General features: G+C 52.1%; 1 protein-coding gene across 1 annotated transcript in view; it reads right to left on the bottom strand.

The window, feature by feature from the left end:
* Positions 1–452: 452 nt before the first annotated feature.
* WDR93 (WD repeat domain 93) overlaps positions 453–19,140 on the bottom strand; it is a 32,427-nt gene continuing 13,739 nt past the window's right edge. Inside the window, exons 6-16 of the mRNA XM_040968463.1 lie at positions 17,283–17,321; positions 14,504–14,588; positions 13,611–13,785; positions 11,957–12,033; positions 11,445–11,531; positions 10,405–10,524; positions 9,160–9,373; positions 8,415–8,478; positions 6,999–7,155; positions 6,526–6,733; positions 453–555 (exon numbers count right to left, since the gene is read on the bottom strand). Coding sequence (XP_040824397.1) covers positions 453–555; positions 6,526–6,733; positions 6,999–7,155; positions 8,415–8,478; positions 9,160–9,373; positions 10,405–10,524; positions 11,445–11,531; positions 11,957–12,033; positions 13,611–13,785; positions 14,504–14,588; positions 17,283–17,321 — 1,329 coding nt within the window. The remainder of the gene's footprint in view (positions 556–6,525; positions 6,734–6,998; positions 7,156–8,414; positions 8,479–9,159; positions 9,374–10,404; positions 10,525–11,444; positions 11,532–11,956; positions 12,034–13,610; positions 13,786–14,503; positions 14,589–17,282; positions 17,322–19,140) is intronic.

The raw sequence follows: 19,140 nt of genomic DNA, 5'->3' as shown, positions 1-19,140 counted from the left end.
AGAGAAGGAGAGCAGAGAGAAAGATCTTTCATCTGCTGATTCACTCTCCAAGTACCTGCAATGGTCAGGGCTGAGCCAATCTGAAGCCAGCAGCTTTTTCTGGGTCTCCCACGCAGGTGCAGGGATCTAAATGGGAAGTGGAGCAGCTGGGATACGAATTGGCATCCAAACAGGATCCTAGCATGTCCAAGGCAAGGACTTTAGCCACTAGGCTACAGCACCAGGCCCTATTATCATTATTTTTAAGAAACCACTAGATGGGTCCTGCTAGAACCTGGACAAGGGGCATGATGGGTACACACCACAGCAACGCTAGAGTTGGCAAGCAAAGCCGCCGTTTATTTAGCTGACGTATCTGTTCAGCAAGGGCCCCGAGTGCGACCTTCCCCTCCTCTGGTTCTGCGAGTGGCTTGAGCTGTGGCTGTTCCTCACAGGGTCTCTCATGGTCCCGGTCACTTCCGGTTCTCCCGCTGCAGAAGCAAGGAGTACCTCCGTAGCTGGCTCCAGTGCTCATGCTCCTGGATCTGCTTCGGTTTCTTCTCCAGCATCTGGAAGCTGAGGCCACAGAGCCAGGCATGAGGCACCCGCCGTACCTCCCGGCCCCCAGCACGCAGGCTCCCAGTGCAGGGCACGGTCCTGCCTGCATGTGCAGGCCAGGCCGGGCCAGAGCAGGCACATGGCCAGCTTTCACTGAAGGAGCCGCGGGGCGGGGTGAGAGTGAACTGAGGACCTTAAAGTCTGTGCAAGCAAAGTGTGCTAGTCGCATGCCAGGGAGCATAGCGGGTCCTGGCACAGGAAACCCTGATGGCTTAGTGTGGCATGGTTGGATGCGGAGGACACCATGTGGAGTCGCAAAGAGGTACGCTGTGGAGGTCTGCTTTTCTGACCACATCTCAGTGAGATTTTTGCAAAATATAAGTTTTGGGTGATTTGGCATCTGCTTTCTAACCATCCAGTGGCGATGATGACGGTAGCAGGAGACGAGAGGATGGTCACGGAGCACCGGGCAGATGCCCAGTAAAGGCTGTTGCAGGTTAGTAAGCAGCAGTGAGGCTGCTGGGATGGGAGCCCTGCTTAGCAGGTGGCCGTGTGGGAGGCAGCCGAATAATCAGGACCAGGACAAAGTCTCAAAGACCAAAGCAGTGGCTTTGCGCACGATGCTTCAGTGTCCTGCACAGAGCCTTACCCTGACTTGCGCAGTCACGCCACCAGGGGGCGCAAGAGTCAGCTTCTGGTGTCAGCCTGCACCTCGATGTGATGAGGCTCCTCCCGGAACACTGACAAGGAAGCACCCCACACTTCACACCGCCTTTTAGGTAAACAAGCAGTCATCAGGGAAGAACATAGAATGGGGCACAGCGCTGGTCTGGCTACTTAACCTGGAGTCTGGAGGCCGGTGCAACCAGTTTCAGACAGATTTAGAGCTGGCCTTTAAAAATATGATTTAAGAAGTGGGAAAGAGCAGAGTTGCGAGCGAGTGCATGAGAGAGGCAGAGAATGAGCGGAGGCACTCTTATCTGGCAGTTCTTTCCTAAGATACCCATGAGGGCCCCTGGCCGGGAGCTGGTCTCTCCCATGGGTGGCAGCGACCCCATCACTGCACTCTTTACAACCGCCTGCCACGGTTGACGTCACCAGGAGCTGGCCGTGGGACCCAGGCACTTCACGATGGGAGCCAGATCCCTCACCCACCAGGTCCATCTTTGCCCCCATTTGGCTTTGAACTTGCTGCCTGCACTTGGGCACTGGAGCTAACCACGCCCTGATTTTGGGGAGCCCCAAGTTCCCCACAGATTGAGAATCTGCCCAACCCCTTTCTTATGAAACAGGAGTGTCAGTACTGCTGTGGAGTGGTGGGCAGTGGGCTGGCCTACTGAGCTGGAAGTCTTCACTAACTTACTATTTAATTCAGCCTTCCTACTTGTCAATCAAAAAACCCTGCCTTTCCTGGGATGCTTTTGTAGCATTCAGGACCTAAAAAAGGGTATGTGTGTGTGCCGTGAGAACACAGATTCTGAGCTGCAAGTGCAACTTGTGGAGGGACCAGGTAATTCCCACGTGGCTTCATACCTGCAGGAGCACTGCGCCTACTTCATACAGGGGCCACGTCAGGAGAGGAGTACACTCACGCTTTCTCACTCACAGAGCATGGCTGGAGCCTGCTCAGAGCCTGCCTATGGGAACATTAGGGAAAATGCATCCAGACAGCATGAACGGTGGGTGGGGGAGTGGCTGCCTGAGAACACAGGGTGAAATGTGCAGCGAGGCTCCCGGGATGGCGCCTGCTTGCCCGTTTGCTGACATGGGAACAAAGCTGACATTGGCCTCCAGGGAGCACAAGCTGGCGGATGGAGGCACCTGCCAGGGGAGAGGGCAGTTGGAGCCCAGGGTGCCACTGCCAGCCAGGACAGAGGTGGTAGGCGACGGCTGCCATGTGCAAAAGGCAGCCCCACTTGGGGCCAGCCACCCCTGGGGGTGCAGCATTGAGGGAGAAGGGGACAGTGCCCCGTTCATGGGCAGCTGGCCCTGCCGGGAAGCCCACTGAGTATCCAAAATGCCTTCTTGTCAGTTTCGAGCACAGGGGGCCCTGGGAGCTCCCCATTAGTAGCCGGGACACAGGGGGCCCTGGGACTGCTCCCTGATACTCTGGGAGTGCACACCATCCAGAAGAATTGGGTGCCAGGTGGACTGGGCGTGAAGTGGACTGGGTGTGAAGTGGACTGGGCGTGAAGTGGACTGGGTGTGAGGCCGCTGCAGGCTAACAGCCTAGCCCTGTGCATACCTGTGGCCGTCCAAGCTCTAGGTGGTTCAGGAGAAGGCAATGCTGCAAGAGGCAAAGGGATCTGGACAGGCCCACATTTGGGGGCCCAGGGATGGACTCAAGGGAGTCAGAATGTCACCCCAGAACTTCATTAAAATGTCAGCTGGTGTCACACAGGGTGGGCGCAGAAGCCCGTCTGGTGGGTGGGGGCGTCCCATTCCACAGGGAACGTGGAGAAGGAGCCTGTGTCCCTTGGTGTCATGAATGTTCTGCCTTGTCATGATGAGAGGTCTGGCTGGCCAGAGCCCACAAGGCCAACGAGGCCTTGGGGTGCTGGGAGCGGTGCCCAGGAGGCCGGGTGCAGAGCAGTGGCCTACAGCAGGCGCCTGGCCACCCTGGCTGGTAACCTTCCATCCATTGCCACTGCCTTGCAGTTTCACCCAGTTTGGAAGCCAAGGACACTATTTTGGATACAAGAAGTAAACAGGGGGAAAGAACTCAACGGGGAGCAGGTCCCTTGGGACACCCTGCCTCCGGATGGCCAGATGGCCATGAGGACTGGGCTGTGGGTGGACAGGGCCCCAATGCCCTCTCAAAATACAGCAACTGGGGGTGTTTCCATTGCTGGGGGTCCCTCTGGGGAGGCCTGGTCACTGCCAGTAGAGCAGGCAGAACGGCAGAGCCCCCGGTCATCCCAGGAGGTGCCACAGGCATGGGACTGGAGTCTCATGCTCAAGGCCAAGCAGATGTGCCCTCAGGGCCAACCTAAGGCAACCAGGAACCTGGCCAGCACCCACCACCACTGTGGGCCACTCCTCACTCCCCAGAGCTACCCCACAATACCTCCCCGGCTCATTCAGCCCCTAGCCTGCCCTATGCATCGGGTCAGTTGGGTTGACTAGCAGAGGCTCCTGCGGGGGTTGGGGGCCAGCTCTCTACACCCCACCCTTCCCAGGCAGGGGCTGGCGCTGGGATCCAGGACAAAGCTGGGAGGGAGACAAACACGGCAAAGGATCCATGTCCCAAACTGGGAGATGTTCTTGCCCATCCCTCAGGGTTCCACAGAGAAACAAGTGAGTTGGCACAAATAGCATATTTGTAAATGGAGTTTTCTCAAAAATGAAAAAGAAATTATTCCATTAATACTTTGCAGTGACCCAAAGCCATATTCTACAAAGTGAACGTGAGGGTGAGTGTTTGGTGTGGGGGTCCAGGCATCAGGTTAGACCCGGTGGTCTGATAGCAGAGTGGGAGACCTGGGTGGAAATTCTGACCCAGCCCTGGCTGCTGTGAACATTGGTGGTGGTGTGTGTGTGTGTGTGTGTGTGTGTGTGCAAGAACCAGTAAATGGAACATCTCTTTCTTCTTTCAAATAAAGTAAAAACAAGTACTCTTTAAAAATTCACTTTCCATGTGCTTTCTGAAGGCCCCTCATGTTAATGGCAGGGCTGACAATTTCTAGCTGGCTTATGTACATTTTCATTTTTGTGTTTTCCTGTTTTCCCAAGTGTGTGCAAGTTCTTATAGAACTCACAAACAACAAACACCTTTCTCAATGAGAGACCATTATTCCGATGTGGTGCTTCTATGTTTGAAGAGTAAGCTATGGGCTAAAGAGTTAGGAGCTTGCCTCCTGGCTCAGTCGCCTTGGGTGAGGGTAAGCCTGCGGCCAGGTGTTGGCCATGGTGCATCCCAGCAAAGCAGCCTGCTGGCCCAGGGCTGAGGCGAGGCTTTCCAGGCCAGAGTGGACAGAAGTGAAAGCTAGTTCAACAAAGAAGGTCTCGGGCTTCCATCAGGAGCTCCAGGAAGCTGCAGGCCAAGGCTTCCCCAGAACTGCTCACAGCCATGACCCAACAGCACGGAGGGTTGACATTTCCACCCGTTGGAAAGGTTTACTGATTTAATTCCATTCATTTAAAAAGGAGTGTGTGAGAGAGAGAGAGAGAGAGAGAGAGAGAGAGATTCCATCCACTGCTTCATTGGCTAAATGTCCACAGCAGCAGGGTCTGGCCTAGTGCAAAGCCAGAAGCCAAGAACACCTGGTCCCCATGTGGGTGCCAGGGACCCAGCACGGGAGCCATCACTACTGCCTCCCAGGCTGCCCATGAGCAGGGAGCTGGATTGGGAACAAGTACTCCGGTACAGGACGCGGGACTCCCCGGCCTCACCTCTACACTAGCACCTGCCCTCTCCCTCCTCCCGCACGCTGTAGAAAAGTTGCAAACAGGGAGAACACGCAGAAAACAGCCTCTCCTTCCATCCTCTGGGCAGAACCAGTGTTACTACTGGTGTACATACTTTCATGAACTCAGATCAGGACCATATGTTCAATGTCTTATAACCACTTCTCAACTTTCTATTTTGAAAATGTTCAAACCCAGAAAACAGCACTGTACTCCCCCTCAGCCTCTTGGCAGCCTGTAGCCCTCTAGCTGGGTGTCTGCATGGTCTTCTGAGCCACTTGGAAGTAAGTGTGGGCACCATGGCACGCTGCCCACTGGGGCTGGGGAACCTTTATCTGCCCATAGCCACTTGAGTCTTATTAACATTATCTGCGGACCACACAAAATGATTAACTTAAAACATAGCTTGTTGCAGACTTACGAACTTTCAAGTCCTGCTTGCAGGCGCTCTGGCAGGGCCGGACCACATGAGTGCCCAGGCTTTCTCTGGTTCCCAGGCAGGACGCTGTCAGTCCTTTACCTTCCAGGACCTCTCCAGCCAGGGGGCAGTAGGTGGAGCTTGCCCCCTGAGGAAGGGCTTACACCCACCAACCTCAGCTCCGTGTTTACTCTCCCTGGGGGCTATCGTCCTGTCCCGAGGAGTGGGCATGCTTCTGTGAGATACTGAGAGCCATGCAACCGACCCACGCAACACAGCAGGGACACGGTGGGAGCAGGTAACACGGGTGGAGATGGACAGCAGAGAGGTGCCCGTGATGCCACCTGGTGGTGATATTTTGGTTGCAAGCAGGGCACACAGCAGCATCCAGACGGCCACCTCCCGTCACAAAGCACGGACATTCTGAGGGTACTAGCACGTCCTCCCAGGCACTCAGTCCACTGCAGTGATGCTTTGGAATGAGTGAGCAAGCTGATCCCTGAGAGGTCACGTGCAAGAGAATTCAAACCAGAAGCTCTAACCATTCCCCTTTGCTTCACCAGGGGACGGGGCTAGAGAAAGGAGTGGGCATGACAGTGACTCAGAGATAACAGGACACAAGGACACTTGCCACAGTCATCCTGCTCTATAGCGGCGGGTGTGGGACAAGGATCCAGGGCTCCCCGCACCCCATTCCAGCCCAAGCGTGCACTGGATCATCGTGGGAGCCATCCACAAAGATGGACTTAAAATGGATCGAACGGTTTGGTCTGGAGACCAACACCCCCATTAGGATATCCAAGGCCCAGGTACCCGGGTGTGAGTCCCAGCTGCACCCCTGAACCCACCCTCCTGCTAAGGTGAGGTGTGGGCAGGGACCTGGATTGAGTCCTGGGCTCCAAGGCTTCTGCCTGTCCCTTCCGCGGCTGTCATGGACATCTGGGGAGTGAACCAGGGGAGGGGAACTCTCTCCTGTCAATCAAATAAATATATGCCTAAATGCAAATCGTTTTGACAATTGAAAAGTTGTTCTGGACAGGAAGATGCCATCTTTTCCACCAGCCGGAACTGGGGGCCTGTGGCTACCCGCCCAACGGCCAGTCCCTCAAGTGCGGCTCCTGGGCTGGGGCAGGTGGCGCCCTCCCGCGGCCGACCGCTTTTACCTCTTCCGCAGCAGCAGCTCACACCTGCGCTCCAGTGGCAGCGCCTCGGGAAAGGCCAAGGTCTCGCTCAGATCCTCTGGAGGGGTGATGGAAGTTTTGGAAAGATTTTCCAGGAGTGGGTAAGCCTCAAAGTTGAAGTAGAATACAGAATTTCGGGTGTCCCCCGCCTCCTCTACGGATTTGGACTTTGTTACATCCGAACAGTCTCCTGCAGTGAAACCAGCACAGCACACAACCTGTGAGGCAGCTGCTCCCCCAGAGGGGACCCAGGCTGAGCTGGGAGGGGGCAGAAGGAGCCCAGAGGGGAGACTTTGTTGATATTTCTGCAAGTCACCATGGTGTATGTTTTGACCTGGAGGGGAGCCAGAGTGGGGAGGGGCAGGATGGGGGTCATTCTGTGTGGGGCTGGAGAAGTCGGGCAGGGGTGGGCGGGCGGGGAATGGTGGCAGCCTCGGGTCTGGGCCCTTGTGTACCTTGCAGCAGGAAAAACGGAAGCTGTAGAGACACGAGAAACATGGGCTTCCAGGGCCCCGTCACGTGAGGGGGTCTGGGCAGGGCAAAGGCACAGATGATCTCGGGTTTGGCCACGTTCATAAGGGACATGGAGCCATTCCTGGTGAAGATGAGCACCTGGAGGGAGAGCCATGCAAAGCAGGGATGGCGCCAGACTCGACCTCCAGGAAGACAGGGGTGCAGGACACCCAGTGAGGTACAGATGGCACCCCACTGGCTCTGGTTGACCCCACCCCGCCAGAGTTGATGTGGGAGCTGCAGCGACAGGTGCCAACACCCTGCACCTCACGCCCCCTCCCCTGCATTGCTTCCCCTTTAGCTTTCTTTTTCTTTATTTTCTGGTTCTCCCTAGCACCTCTGCTGAGGTGCTCCCTGCCCAGCGCCTCCTGCTGCTCCCAATGCCTGGCCTCCCACCCCACCCTGCCCAGGGCATCTTGCTCAATCCCACAGCTTCCCCCCAGCTCCTGGCTCCCAGAGGGGCCTCCAGCCTGAATTCTTCCTCTGGACCATCCACGGGTCCTTGGAAAGCCTGCTTCCGCCTCCAGCCTCCTCCAGGGGCCTATGCACCCTCGCTGCTGTCTACAGGTGAGGTGCAAGGGCTCTCAGGGGGCTGGGTGGTCTCCAGCACAGGCTGCAGGGCCTCGCTCTCCTCCACCTCCCCACCTCTCCTGGGTGTCCCTCCTGGCGAGTGCTCCTCCCCAGGTGAATGGTGGGAGTTACGCCCTGGGAGTGCGCTGGAAACCTGGCTTCAGCACCAGATTCTCTCAGAGCCGTTCACTGGGGGTGGGAGGCAGGGTTTTGCGATCCCCTCTCCCAGGATCCTGAGCGTTTCTCTCCAGGGCTGTGATCTGCTCATCAGCAAGCTTGGTAGGGATGAAGGAATCACATCTGTGAACCAGGAGGACGGTAGGCTGGGCTGCGAGGCAGTCTCCACTCTCCAGCCCTTCTCGGGGGGAATGGAGGAGGTTGCCACCCATGTGTGCCTCACTGCACCCTCGGCTTCAAGCCCCAGCAGGAGCAGAAGGCATCTGTCCTTGCACCCAGTCCTGTCCAAGCGACCCCGGGCCTCCTGTCCCCAGCCTGTCGCTGCACCCACAGTGTTCCGTTCGGCTGCCACCTGCTCCCTGCCTCTCCATCGTCTGCAGGGAGAGTCGGCAGTTCCTCTCTGCTCCACACATAGATTGCTAACCAGCATCTCAGCTGTTCCCACATTGTAGAGCAGCTGCTGGAGACTTCTCAAGGGAACCGTAAGCTCCACGAAGAAGGCTGGGACTTGCTTTTTTACATCTGTCCACCTCAAAGCTAACTGGACATGGAAGTGTTACAGCAAAGGTGATCCCTTGCACAGAAGTACATGAGAGGCCCACGGCACCTACCATGCCAGGCAGGGCTCGGACCGGGGCCACAGCACAGATTGCTTCATCCAGGTGCTTTTCAGGCCTGCAAGACACAAAGCACAGAGATCTTCCAACCTCACGGAGTTTTCCAGAAGTTCTGTGCCTCTTCCCATACCCTGGGGAAACTTCTGAGTTTGCCTACTAGAAATCCCTTGATGGGACAGCTACCAGCAACTGTGGAGAACTGCACAAATAAACACAACACAGCAAAGGGAACAGAAGCTGGAGCTACAGGAATCAACAGCCTGACTCACATGTTGCAAAGCAAGTTACAGAATAAACAGCACTGATAAGCAAGATGGAGAATATTTTTAAGTTTTTTTTTTTTTTGGCAGAGTTATAGAAAGTGAGAGGGAGATAAAGACATTGATCTTCCATCTGCTGGCTAAATCTCCAAATGGCTGCAAAGGACAAATAATTATTAACCAACTTCTTGAATTCCCTATGCATGCATAGAATCTTTAAACATTTTTACAAAAGAAAGTGCTGTCCTTGGGGGAAATGGAGGAGAAGGTACTGCTGCAGGAATGAGGCTCTTCTCAGTCATCCCGGATGTACAAGACGTCACTGGAGCATCACACAGTCGCTAGAAAGATCTGGCCCAATCGATGAAGTTGGCGATCTTCAGGTGCTTGTGAGGGGAGGTGGGCAGTGAGGGTGACCAGGCCAGAGCAGCCAGCTGTCCCAGCACATCCTGACTGCCTGCTGCCACCAAGTCACCCACCTCTCGACGAGCACGCGGACGGTGGGTCCTTGGGTCCCTTTGGCGGACACCAGGTAGAGGGACGCGTCTGTGCACAGCACCACACATGACATTTGGGACTTCACCGGAGTCTTGGGGTACACGTTCTGTCCTTCGTGGACCAGGAAGTACTTGAGGAAATACACGCTTTCGCAGATAGATCCCTCAGGAAGAGCAACGACCCCAAAGGAGAATCCTGGAGGAAGCGACCACATGAGCAGGTCAGAAAGGGGTTGGGGAGGGGCCTGTGGGCAGCAAGCTGACCAGCAGAGCGGAAGCAGCCAGGAGGAACCCCACATGGGGAACCTGCTGCGAGTGGAGTGGAGCTGGAGATGGGAGAGTCAGGGCCACAGCCAAGGGCCAGGTCAGCCAAGCACTGAACTGCAACTGACCCTGAAGGCAAGGGCATGTGTGGCCAGGCAGGAGGGTCCCAGGGTCCCAGAAAGTAAGGAGAGGTGTTGTCGAGGGCTTGGGGAGCTGTGGCCATTCTGCTGGCCCTGGCCACGGCAGAGATGCTGAGGCTGTGTGCATCCTGGCTTCCACTTAGTGATGATTGCAGAGGCCTCCAATGACATAAGGCCAGGTGCCACAGGCACCTATGTGCCTGGCAGGGTACTCCCTGAGAACCATAATCTCTGGTCTGCTCCCTGGGAAGGAGTCCAGGGAAGGCGGCCACTTCTACTTGTCTCAAACGGCAAACTGCTAAGGTCTGTGATTTCCTTTCTAAACACACCACTGATTTCTGCACCTGTCAGGCTGAGTCCGGGGGACCCCACCAGGGTGCCGCCCACCTGGTCTCTCAGTTGCTGCCAGCTGCAGTGGAAGTGGCATAGCGGGTTAAAACTGCCTACTTTTAGAGTGTGGAGGCTTGGAGGAGCAGCTGCAGGGAGACCAGAGGACGCCTCAGCACTACACGTGAGTGTAATGGCACTATTCACCCTTCCAGGACCTAGCTGGGGACCAGACACACAACACGTACTTAGTGAATGCATGGGCAAGGGGAACTGCTGGGATATGGTGGCCAATGCATACTGATAGGTTGGAAGGAGGGAAGGAAGGAGGGAAAAGGGAGAGAAATTAGGGAACACAGGACAAACTCCCCAGGGTGGCTCTAAGAACACAGAGGAATGAGGCTGGCAGAAATTCTGGAGTTCATGACCAGCCAGCAGTGAGGTAGAGGCTGGCAGGGGCATGGGGAGTTGGTGGGGGGTGTTGGGGAGAGCTTACCTACCGCCAGGTCCCACAGTGAGAGCACGCCATCCTCGCAGGCCAGCACCAGGTAGGAGGAGGAGCAGCTGAGCTGGGAGACTGTGATGGGGGCAGCGCAGGGCCACACGCCCTCATGGTCTAGGAGGAAGACACACTCACCAGGCCTGCCCTGACCCCCAGACATCTGCTCAGCATGTCTCCCCAACTCCTAGTAGCCTGTGCAGGGGCTCTGCTCCTGCCTGGCTGCACCACCACCTACTTTGCATAATCTTAGCTCCTCCCCTGGGAAGGAAGGCACAGGTAGGTCGCACTGCACCTGTGCCAGTATTAACCAGGACTTCCTGGGTGCCGGAAGCTTTGCCAGGCACTTGACAGAACTCATAAGGGATCCAGGAAGGAGGTCCTGCCAGTTTGCTCCCATGGGCTCCTGGGGAGGGAAGTAAATGATTTTTTTTTTTTCCCCAAGCCACACAGCCAGCCAGTACAGAGTAGAAACTAGAAAGGAGGAGGCTGCTGTGGATGGGTGGAAGGAAAAGAGCTAATCCCTGGTGACCCCCGTGTCACTTTTGAAGTTTAAACCAAACCCAAGTGTGCAGCCTAGGGTAGCCTTGGAGGGAGCCTGCCCATGCCACCCACTCCATGAGTCTGTAAAATTACAACCTGCTCAGTGCTGTTCACTGAGCCAGTCAGAGATGCTCTCGGTTTAGCTAGTCACAGCACACAGGCAACAGGAGTGCTTGACCAGGTTGTTCCTCCAGATGAGAGCCGGGGGTTAGGGCATAAAGCAGCTGCCCTGACCTTGCACAGCTTACAGACCCACAGGGTGGGCACCAAGGTTGATAGCATGCTTTTTCTCCTTGCCACTGAAGGAGTTCCACAGACCTGATCCTGGGCTGTGGCCCCATCAGACCTGCTGTCCTTCAGAAATGTGACAGACCTCTGAGGTCATGCCACAGCCACAGAGCCCCCGCTTGGGCCTGCATAGCTCTGCTCCCCTACAGTGATGCTGGCATGTTAGCCCCATGCTCTCAGGGAGAGCCCCCTCAGCAGGAGAATACCGGTTTTATCCTTCAGAGTTCTGTTCAGTGAGTAGAGGAAGAAATTGTGACTTCCGGTCCAGCGCACGCCAAGGACACAGGCTACTCCTGGGGAAAGGGAAGATGTGGGTGTCAGGTAACAAATGCGGGGGGGGGGTTGTCCAGGAAGCAGCTGCTCTGTAGTCTGACATGGCCTGTTCCAGCAGACAGCAGCTTGTTCTGATGGGTGAGCTTTCCAAGAAGGACTGGGCACCAGCAGGAGGGCAGGTGCCCTCTGGCTGCCTCCACGTCTTCTAAAAAATTCATGTCTTTTTGGCTGTCCATGTTTGCAATGCCAGCCTCTATGGAGGTTTCTCCCTGAAGACGGGACCAGACTCCATGGGTCAGGATGTTGATGCTGGCGGACCACAGATGCAAATAGACCCAGAAGCTGTGGCTCTGTCCCTCCCCAGCAGGCAAGTGTGCATGCCAGGGGCAGGTCTCTATGCTTAGTACCCAGGCAACCCCTCACCCCACCTGGCACACTCATTTACCTGAGGCAAAGGAGCTCTTGGCTTCCATGGGCACAGCAAATATGGGGCTGGGAAGGAAGAAGTGGAATGTAGCCAGACTGGGAAGGAAAAGAGAGAGGAATGAGAGTCAAAGCTGAGACATGGGGCTCAGCCCAGAAATGGGCAGTTAGTAAGGACTCTCCTGGAGCTCCAGGCCAGTTGGGTGGGACGTGTAGGCCTCAGATGTCAGGGTGGGCAGGGTGGAAGAACCAGCAGTGCCCCCAAGCCAGGACGGGCTGGCCAGAGGGCCCCGCCTCCTAGGAAAGACCACTAATGTTCTCATCAGATGGGCAACCCAACCAGTGCTGTGCTTTAAAAAAAAAAAAAAAGTCATGGTGTAGCAGGCTAAAGCCTCTGCTTTCAGCTCTGGCATCCTATACAGGCACTAGTTCAAGTCCCGAGTGTTCTACTTCCAATCCAGCTCCCTGCTCATGGCCTAGGAAACCAGCAGAAGATGGTTCAAGTGTTTGGGCTCCTGCACCCACATGGGAGACCAGGAAGCTCCTAGATCCTGGTTCATGGCTTCAGATCAGCCCAGCTTTGACCTTTGTGGCCATTTGAAGAGTGAATCAGCAGATGGAAGATTCTCTCTCTCTCTCCTTCTTTTTCCCTTTCAAATAAAAATAAACAAATCTTAAACAAAATAAATTATGTGAGGTGTCTGCCAATTTTTCAGGTTAACAGTTCTCCCACAATGGACAATTAACAGATTTTGAATAACTGACGTGCACACTCCCTCCATGCTGCTCACTTCAGGACTGGCAGCTGCGGTCACTGCTTAGCCCCGGCCGTGGTGTCTGGAAGTGAGCTGTCTCAGCCCACTGGAGAGCAAGACAGGGGTTATCACTTCCTGGAGAAACAAGAGCTGTGAGGAGAGCTCTTCCCACACAGCAGCTCCAGAGAAGACCCTGCAAAGACAGGGGTGTGAGTGGCTCTGTCGTTTTTAAAAATATATTTATTTATTCTATTTGGAAGCATTACAGAGAAGGGCTTGGTACAGTAGCCTAGTAGCTAAAGTCCTCATCTTGTATGCGACAGGATCCCATATGGGTGTCAGTTCATATGCTGGCTGCTCCACTTCCCATCCAGCTCCCTGCTTGTGGCCTGGAAAAGCAGTAGAGGATAGTCCAAATCCCTGCACCCACATGGGAGACCTGGAGGAAGCAGATGGAAGATCTTCCTCTCTGTAAATCTGACTTCCAATAATAAATAAATAAATCTTTTTTTTTTTAAGTTACAGAGAAAGAAGGAGAGACCGAAAAAAAGAGTGAGAGATCTTCTGTCCGCTGGTTCACTCCCCAGTTAGCCTCAATGTCTGGAGCTATGCCAATCCAAAGCCAGGAGCCAGAAGCTTCTTCCATATCTCCAAGGCAGGTTCAGGGGCCTAAGGACTTGAGCTATCCTCTACTGTTTTCCCAGACCACAAGCAGGGAGCTGGATGGGAAGTGGAGCAGCCAGGACATGGGTCAGCATCCACACAGGATTCTGGCAGTTGCAAGGAAAGGAGTTAGCCACTGAGTCATCATGCCGGGTCCAAGAATGAGCTTTTAGATCACGCATGAACTCGGGTGCTGGGAAAAGAGCAGATCTGGGGCTGCCTGGCTTCCTGGTCAGGGACGGGGGTGTGGGGGCTCACCTGAGAGGCTGCTCCTCTTCCCCCTCTGTGTCCAGGAACTTCCTGTAGAATGTGTGAAACATTTCTGACTGCTGCTCCCACTGACTGTCCTTGATGAAGTGGTTCTGCCCGGAGCCCAGCCCGTGGCAATCCTCAATCTTTGCGAAAGCTTCCAGAGGGCTTTTAAACGGTGTACCTGGGTTGAGAATGACCTAGAATTAGCCAAACCACCTGGATCCCTATTTGGCTTTTCCCATGATCTGCCCTTGCTTCTGAGCCAGAAGCCCTCACGGACAGCCTCCGGCTCTTGCAGGTCTATGTCCAGGTGTCCATGTTCTTCTAGGCCTTGCCCCTAGCCCAGCCGCCCACAGGCCCTGGCAGAGAGCAGCCGCCCTCTTTCCTCCTGCAGCTTCACTCCTCTTGACTTCACTCCCACTTCTTTCAAACCTTGCCTAAATGTTGCCTCTTCCGTTAAAGCCTTTGCTGACTGCTTGGGTAGGATCAGGTCCTCCTTACTCTGTGTTCCAAAGGCCAACATGTTCCCCAATGCTGAACTTGTCATATCCTACTCCGATGACTTCCTCACACCCTTCCCTGGTAAACCATCAGCTTCCAGAGCACAGGGGATGTGACTGATAGCTCTTTGTATTTGGGCATTGTAGACACTTAGAAAACACTCATGAATGAATGAACACAGGTACAAGGGTATAGTTAACTGCACCCTGCTAACATTTTATTTTTGTTACAAGACCCTAGAACTTACAAGTTTTTTAAAAGTCCCTCTTCTAAGCTTACAATTTAAGTATTGCTGCAGTTAAACAGGGGGAAATGGGAAATATGGAGAAAGACAAAGAAGGAAAAATCAGGAAAGTCAATCGCAAAGGGAAAGAGTATATTAACAGAATATGACTTACCTGCAAGAGGCTTAGGTGGCTTGATCTTCATTATGTGAACAGGAAAACTCAGTTTAATATCTGCTTTGAAACATACATTCATATCCTAAAATAAGGAAAATACATAAATAATAAGGCAACAAACGAGATGAAACAAAATCACTTAAACTAATAATTCTTTTTTTTAAAGTTGTATTTGTTTTTATTACAAAGTCAGATATACAGAGAAGAGGAGAGACAGAGAGGAGGATCTTCCATCTGATGATTCACTCCCCAAGTGACCACAATGGCTGGTGCTGCGCCGATTTGAAACCAGGAGCCCAGATACTCTTCCAGGTTTCCCACACGGGTGCAGGGTCCCAAGGCTTTGGTCCATCCTCTGCTGCTTTCCCAGGCCACAAGCAAGGAGTTAGATAGGAAGTGGAGCTGCTGGGATTAGAACTGGCGTCCATATGGGATCCTGGCACGTTCAAGGCAAGGACTTTAGCCACTAGGCCACGGCGCCGGGCCCAAAACCACTAATTATAAAAGAAGGCAGAAAAAGAGGGAAAGAGGGAGAAACAAATATAGGACAAACAGCAAGTCAATATCAAGGTAGCATTTGGATCTAAGTGTATTAATAGTCACATTAAAGGTGCCTGGTCTAAACACTCCAGAAAAAAGGCTGAGGATGTCAGGTTTTATTAAAAGGCAAGACACAACTACATGCTACTAAAACACAACACCAGCATCTTATATTGGTGGTAGTTTGTGTGCTGGCTGCTTCACTTCTGCTCCATTTCCTGGATAATGGTCAGGAAAAAGCAGTGGAGGACATTCAAAAACGTTTGGAACCCTGCCACTCATGTGGGAGACGTAGAAGCAGCTCCCGGCTTCAGGCTTCAACCTGGCCCAGCCCTGGCCATTGCAGCCATCTTGGGAGTGAACTAGTAAGTGGAAAATCTCTCTTTCATCTCTCTCTGTAACCCTGAATTAGAAATAAAAATAAATCTTCAAAAATTAAGCAAGGGCCTGCCACTGTGCTATGAGATGCTAGCTTACAGTGCATCTCATAACACCGGGCTCTGGCTGCTCCACTTCTGATCCATCTCTCTGATAATGTTCCAGAAAAATTAATGGAATATGGCCCAAGTGGTTGGGCCCTGTACCCAGCTGAGAGACCCAGAAGAAGCTCCTGGCTATGGACTGGCCCAGCTCTGGCCATAACAGCCACCTGGGGAGTGAACCAGCAGATGGAAGATCTTTATCCACCCCTTCTCTTTCTCTGTGATGCTATCTTTCACATAAATAAGTCTTGCCAAAAGTAATCAAAAGAAATCTGGAATGGCTATACATAGAATGCTTTAAGAAAAAGACCACATCAAAGTGTCAATCAGACATAACATTCAAATTACTATGCATCTCAAAACAGTTTTAAAACACACGAAAAAGAAGAAGAAACAGACAAAATCTACAAATATAAAAGACATTCAGGAGACTGGCACAATGGCTCAGTGGCTAATCCTCCATCTGTGGTGCCAGTATCCTAAATTGGTGCCGTTTTGTGCCCTGGCTGTTGCACTTCCATCCAGCTCTTTGCTTATGACCTGGGAAAGCAGTAGAGAATGGCCCAAAGCCTTGGGACCCTGCACCCACTTGGGAGGCCGAAGAAAAACTCTTGGCTCCTAGCTTTAAATAGGCTCAGCTTCAGCCACCGAGGCTATTTGGGGAGTGAATCAGCAGATAGAAGATTTTTCTGTCTCTCCTCTCTCTGTAAATCTGCCTTTCCAATAAAAACAAATGAATCTTTAAAAAGAAGAGAGACATTCAGTGACTGACAGAATAATCAGACAATAAGTCAGAGAAGACACAGCAAGGATATAGGAAACATTATGAATAACTTGGTCAATAACAGCAGAGTACACATTCTATTCAAGTGCACACAGGATACTTACAAAGACAAATCATATTCTGGGTATAAAACAGGGCTCAATACATTTAAAAGAATGTAGAGCTTATAAAAGATGCTGTCTGATCATAATTGAATTAAATCAGAAACCAATAAAAGGAGAGATATCTATAATAGCTCCAATATTTAGGCATTAAAAAACATACTTCTAAGAAATCCGTTGGTCAAAGAAAACATTTAAATACATTTAGGAGGTATTTTGAATTGAATGAAAACATACCAAAACTTAAAGGATGCAGCTAAACCAGTACTTAATATTTATAGCACTAGACACACATATCAGGAAAGAAGACATATCTCAAATCAGTGACTTGAAGAAAGCTAAGGACGAGGAAAAACCTAAACCTAAGGCAGGCAGGTTGAAAGAAACAATTTTTAAAAAATCATATTGGGGTGCAGGTTAAACCACCACTAATGACAATGGCATCGCATACTGGTGTTCTTAGAATCCTGGCTGCTCCACTTCCAGTCCAGCTCCCTATTGATGTGCTTGGGAAAGCAGCAGAGGATGGTCCAAGTGCTTGGGCCTCTGTATCCTTGTGGGACATGGAGGAAGCTATCAGTTCCTGGCCCAGCCCTCCTGCCTACTGTGGCTATTCGTGAACTGAACCATCAGTTAGTTAGAACATCTCTTTGTAACTCTGCCTTTCAAAAAAATAAACTTTTTTTTTTTTTGGATAATCATATTGGACCTCAATGAGACAGAAAGCAGAAAAACAAGAGAAAATGCGTGAAACCAAATAAATAAACACTAGTTATTTTATGATTTGTAAAACAAATTTCAAATAAAGATGAAAATCTCTAAAAGGCAGCTTACACCTCTCTGAAAAATTTGTTGTTCAAATTTCTTACCGTTTCTACATTATCTGGAGTAATGTGACCGAGCATGCTCTGGGGAGAAACATGAGAAATTAATTCATAGATATGAAGCAATGGATACGTGCTCCCTCCTCCCTTCAATCCTCCATGATGCTTGCTCTGTCCCCTCCTCTCCTCTACACACCCCTTCCTCTTGCAAGCAGCAAGTTCACACGTTGACATGGCGGGTTTGCTGGATTTTAACATTGAGTTCCTGAATTCCAGAAGCAGCAGCAGCCAGGCTGCCCTGCTTTGCTCTCAGCACAACCCCTTCCCCCAGGATGGCCAGAAAGAGGATCAGCTTGGCCAAGGGAGCAGGGAGGAAGAGCCCCAGAGGACACAGGCGAGGTTGGGTTGTCTGTTCAACCTGCTGTCCAGAAACGGAAACAGCCAAAACAAACAGCGGGGAAGGATTTCACAGGACAAAATATAAAAACAAAACAGAGGAAAACGTGCCAAGGATTCTTTAAAGAGGTGGCTTCATTTGTCAGTTGTTTGTTTTCTGATACAGCCAAGAAGCAGTAGGGTACCCTAACATTGACAATCCCTTGATGTAGTGGTGTTCGCAGTCTACAACATGAAGGCGTCTAAGAAGCTTTGTGGACGCCCAGCTGTGCATTTAGTGCATCTTAAACATTTTCAATTACTTGTTGTTGAGTAGAATCATCTCCTACAGAAAACCACTGCTCAATGCTTGTGTCATCTGCCCCATACGCACTCTCTAACACCTTTGGTCATGGCTTCTCAGTGCACCAAAAAAGATCTGCTGGGTCCAGTACAGCAGTCTAGTGGCTGAAGTCCTTGCCTTTCATGCGCTGGAATCCCATATGGCCGCTGGTTCTAATTCAGGTCACCCCACTTCCCATCCAGCTCCCTGCTTGTGGCCTGGGAAAGCAGTCAAGGACAGCCCAGAACCTTGGGACCCTGCACCCATGTGGGAGACCTGGAAGAGGCTCCGGGATTCTGGCTTCGGATTGGCACAGCTCTGGCCATGGCAGGCACTTGGGGAGTGAATCAGTGGATGGATCTTCCTCTCTGTTTCTCCTCCTATATATATATGACTTTACAATAAAAACAAATAAATTTTTTTAAAAAAATGGATCTGCTTGGCACAGAGTCTGACTCTTTGGGATTGGCTGGTTGGAAAGAAGCAGAAGATACTGGTTTTAATAACCCAGAAAAGTATTATCTACTGAAGAGAAAAGGATTTTCAGGTGTAAATATAACAAAAAAAAAAAAAAAAAAAAAAACACAAGGTAGTGTGCAAGAAGTGTCACAAAATCCTGTGAGAGTTCAGGGAGGGAGTTCTCTGGGTTGACAGCCCCGGGGACTCAGGACCCCATTCCACTCACCAGGCATCCACTGAGCCAGGCTCTGTGTGAGCTCAGCACACACCAGTCTATACTACTCAGAATCCTGCTCCATCTCCAGCATCTAATAGCGTGGGTTTTAAAGGGTTACTGAACTAGTTAGTGTTAGTTGTCAGAAAGAAAGATAGTAAGACTTGCAAGCTGTCTGTTCTGGGGGGGAATTATATCTTAAAGACCTAGCACAACGCTCAGGCACCCCCATGCCATTCAGCTGAAATGGCAGCGCTCCTGCCTTCTAAGAATAATACGAAGAACACAGACATATTCCTGTACACAGAGAACAACGCCCTTACTCTACAGTCTGAGAACTGCAGGGGCATCTGAGGTGTAAAGACACACCTTCAGTCAGGAGGCAGTGACCTCGGACCAGGCCTAAGGACTCCCTCCCGCATCCACAGGAAGGCCAGGGAGTGGTCCTGGTGAGGAGGCCACTCCCAGCAGAGACACTGAGATTCCAGTAACTTTTATCACTGTGCTTTAAC

The sequence above is a fragment of the Ochotona curzoniae genome, unplaced genomic scaffold (assembly GCF_017591425.1).
Source record: "Ochotona curzoniae isolate NIBS_2020 unplaced genomic scaffold, NIBS_Ocur_1.0 scaffold_4701, whole genome shotgun sequence".
Lineage (NCBI taxonomy): Eukaryota > Metazoa > Chordata > Mammalia > Lagomorpha > Ochotonidae > Ochotona > Ochotona curzoniae.
This window is presented reverse-complemented; position numbering and strand designations above follow the sequence as displayed.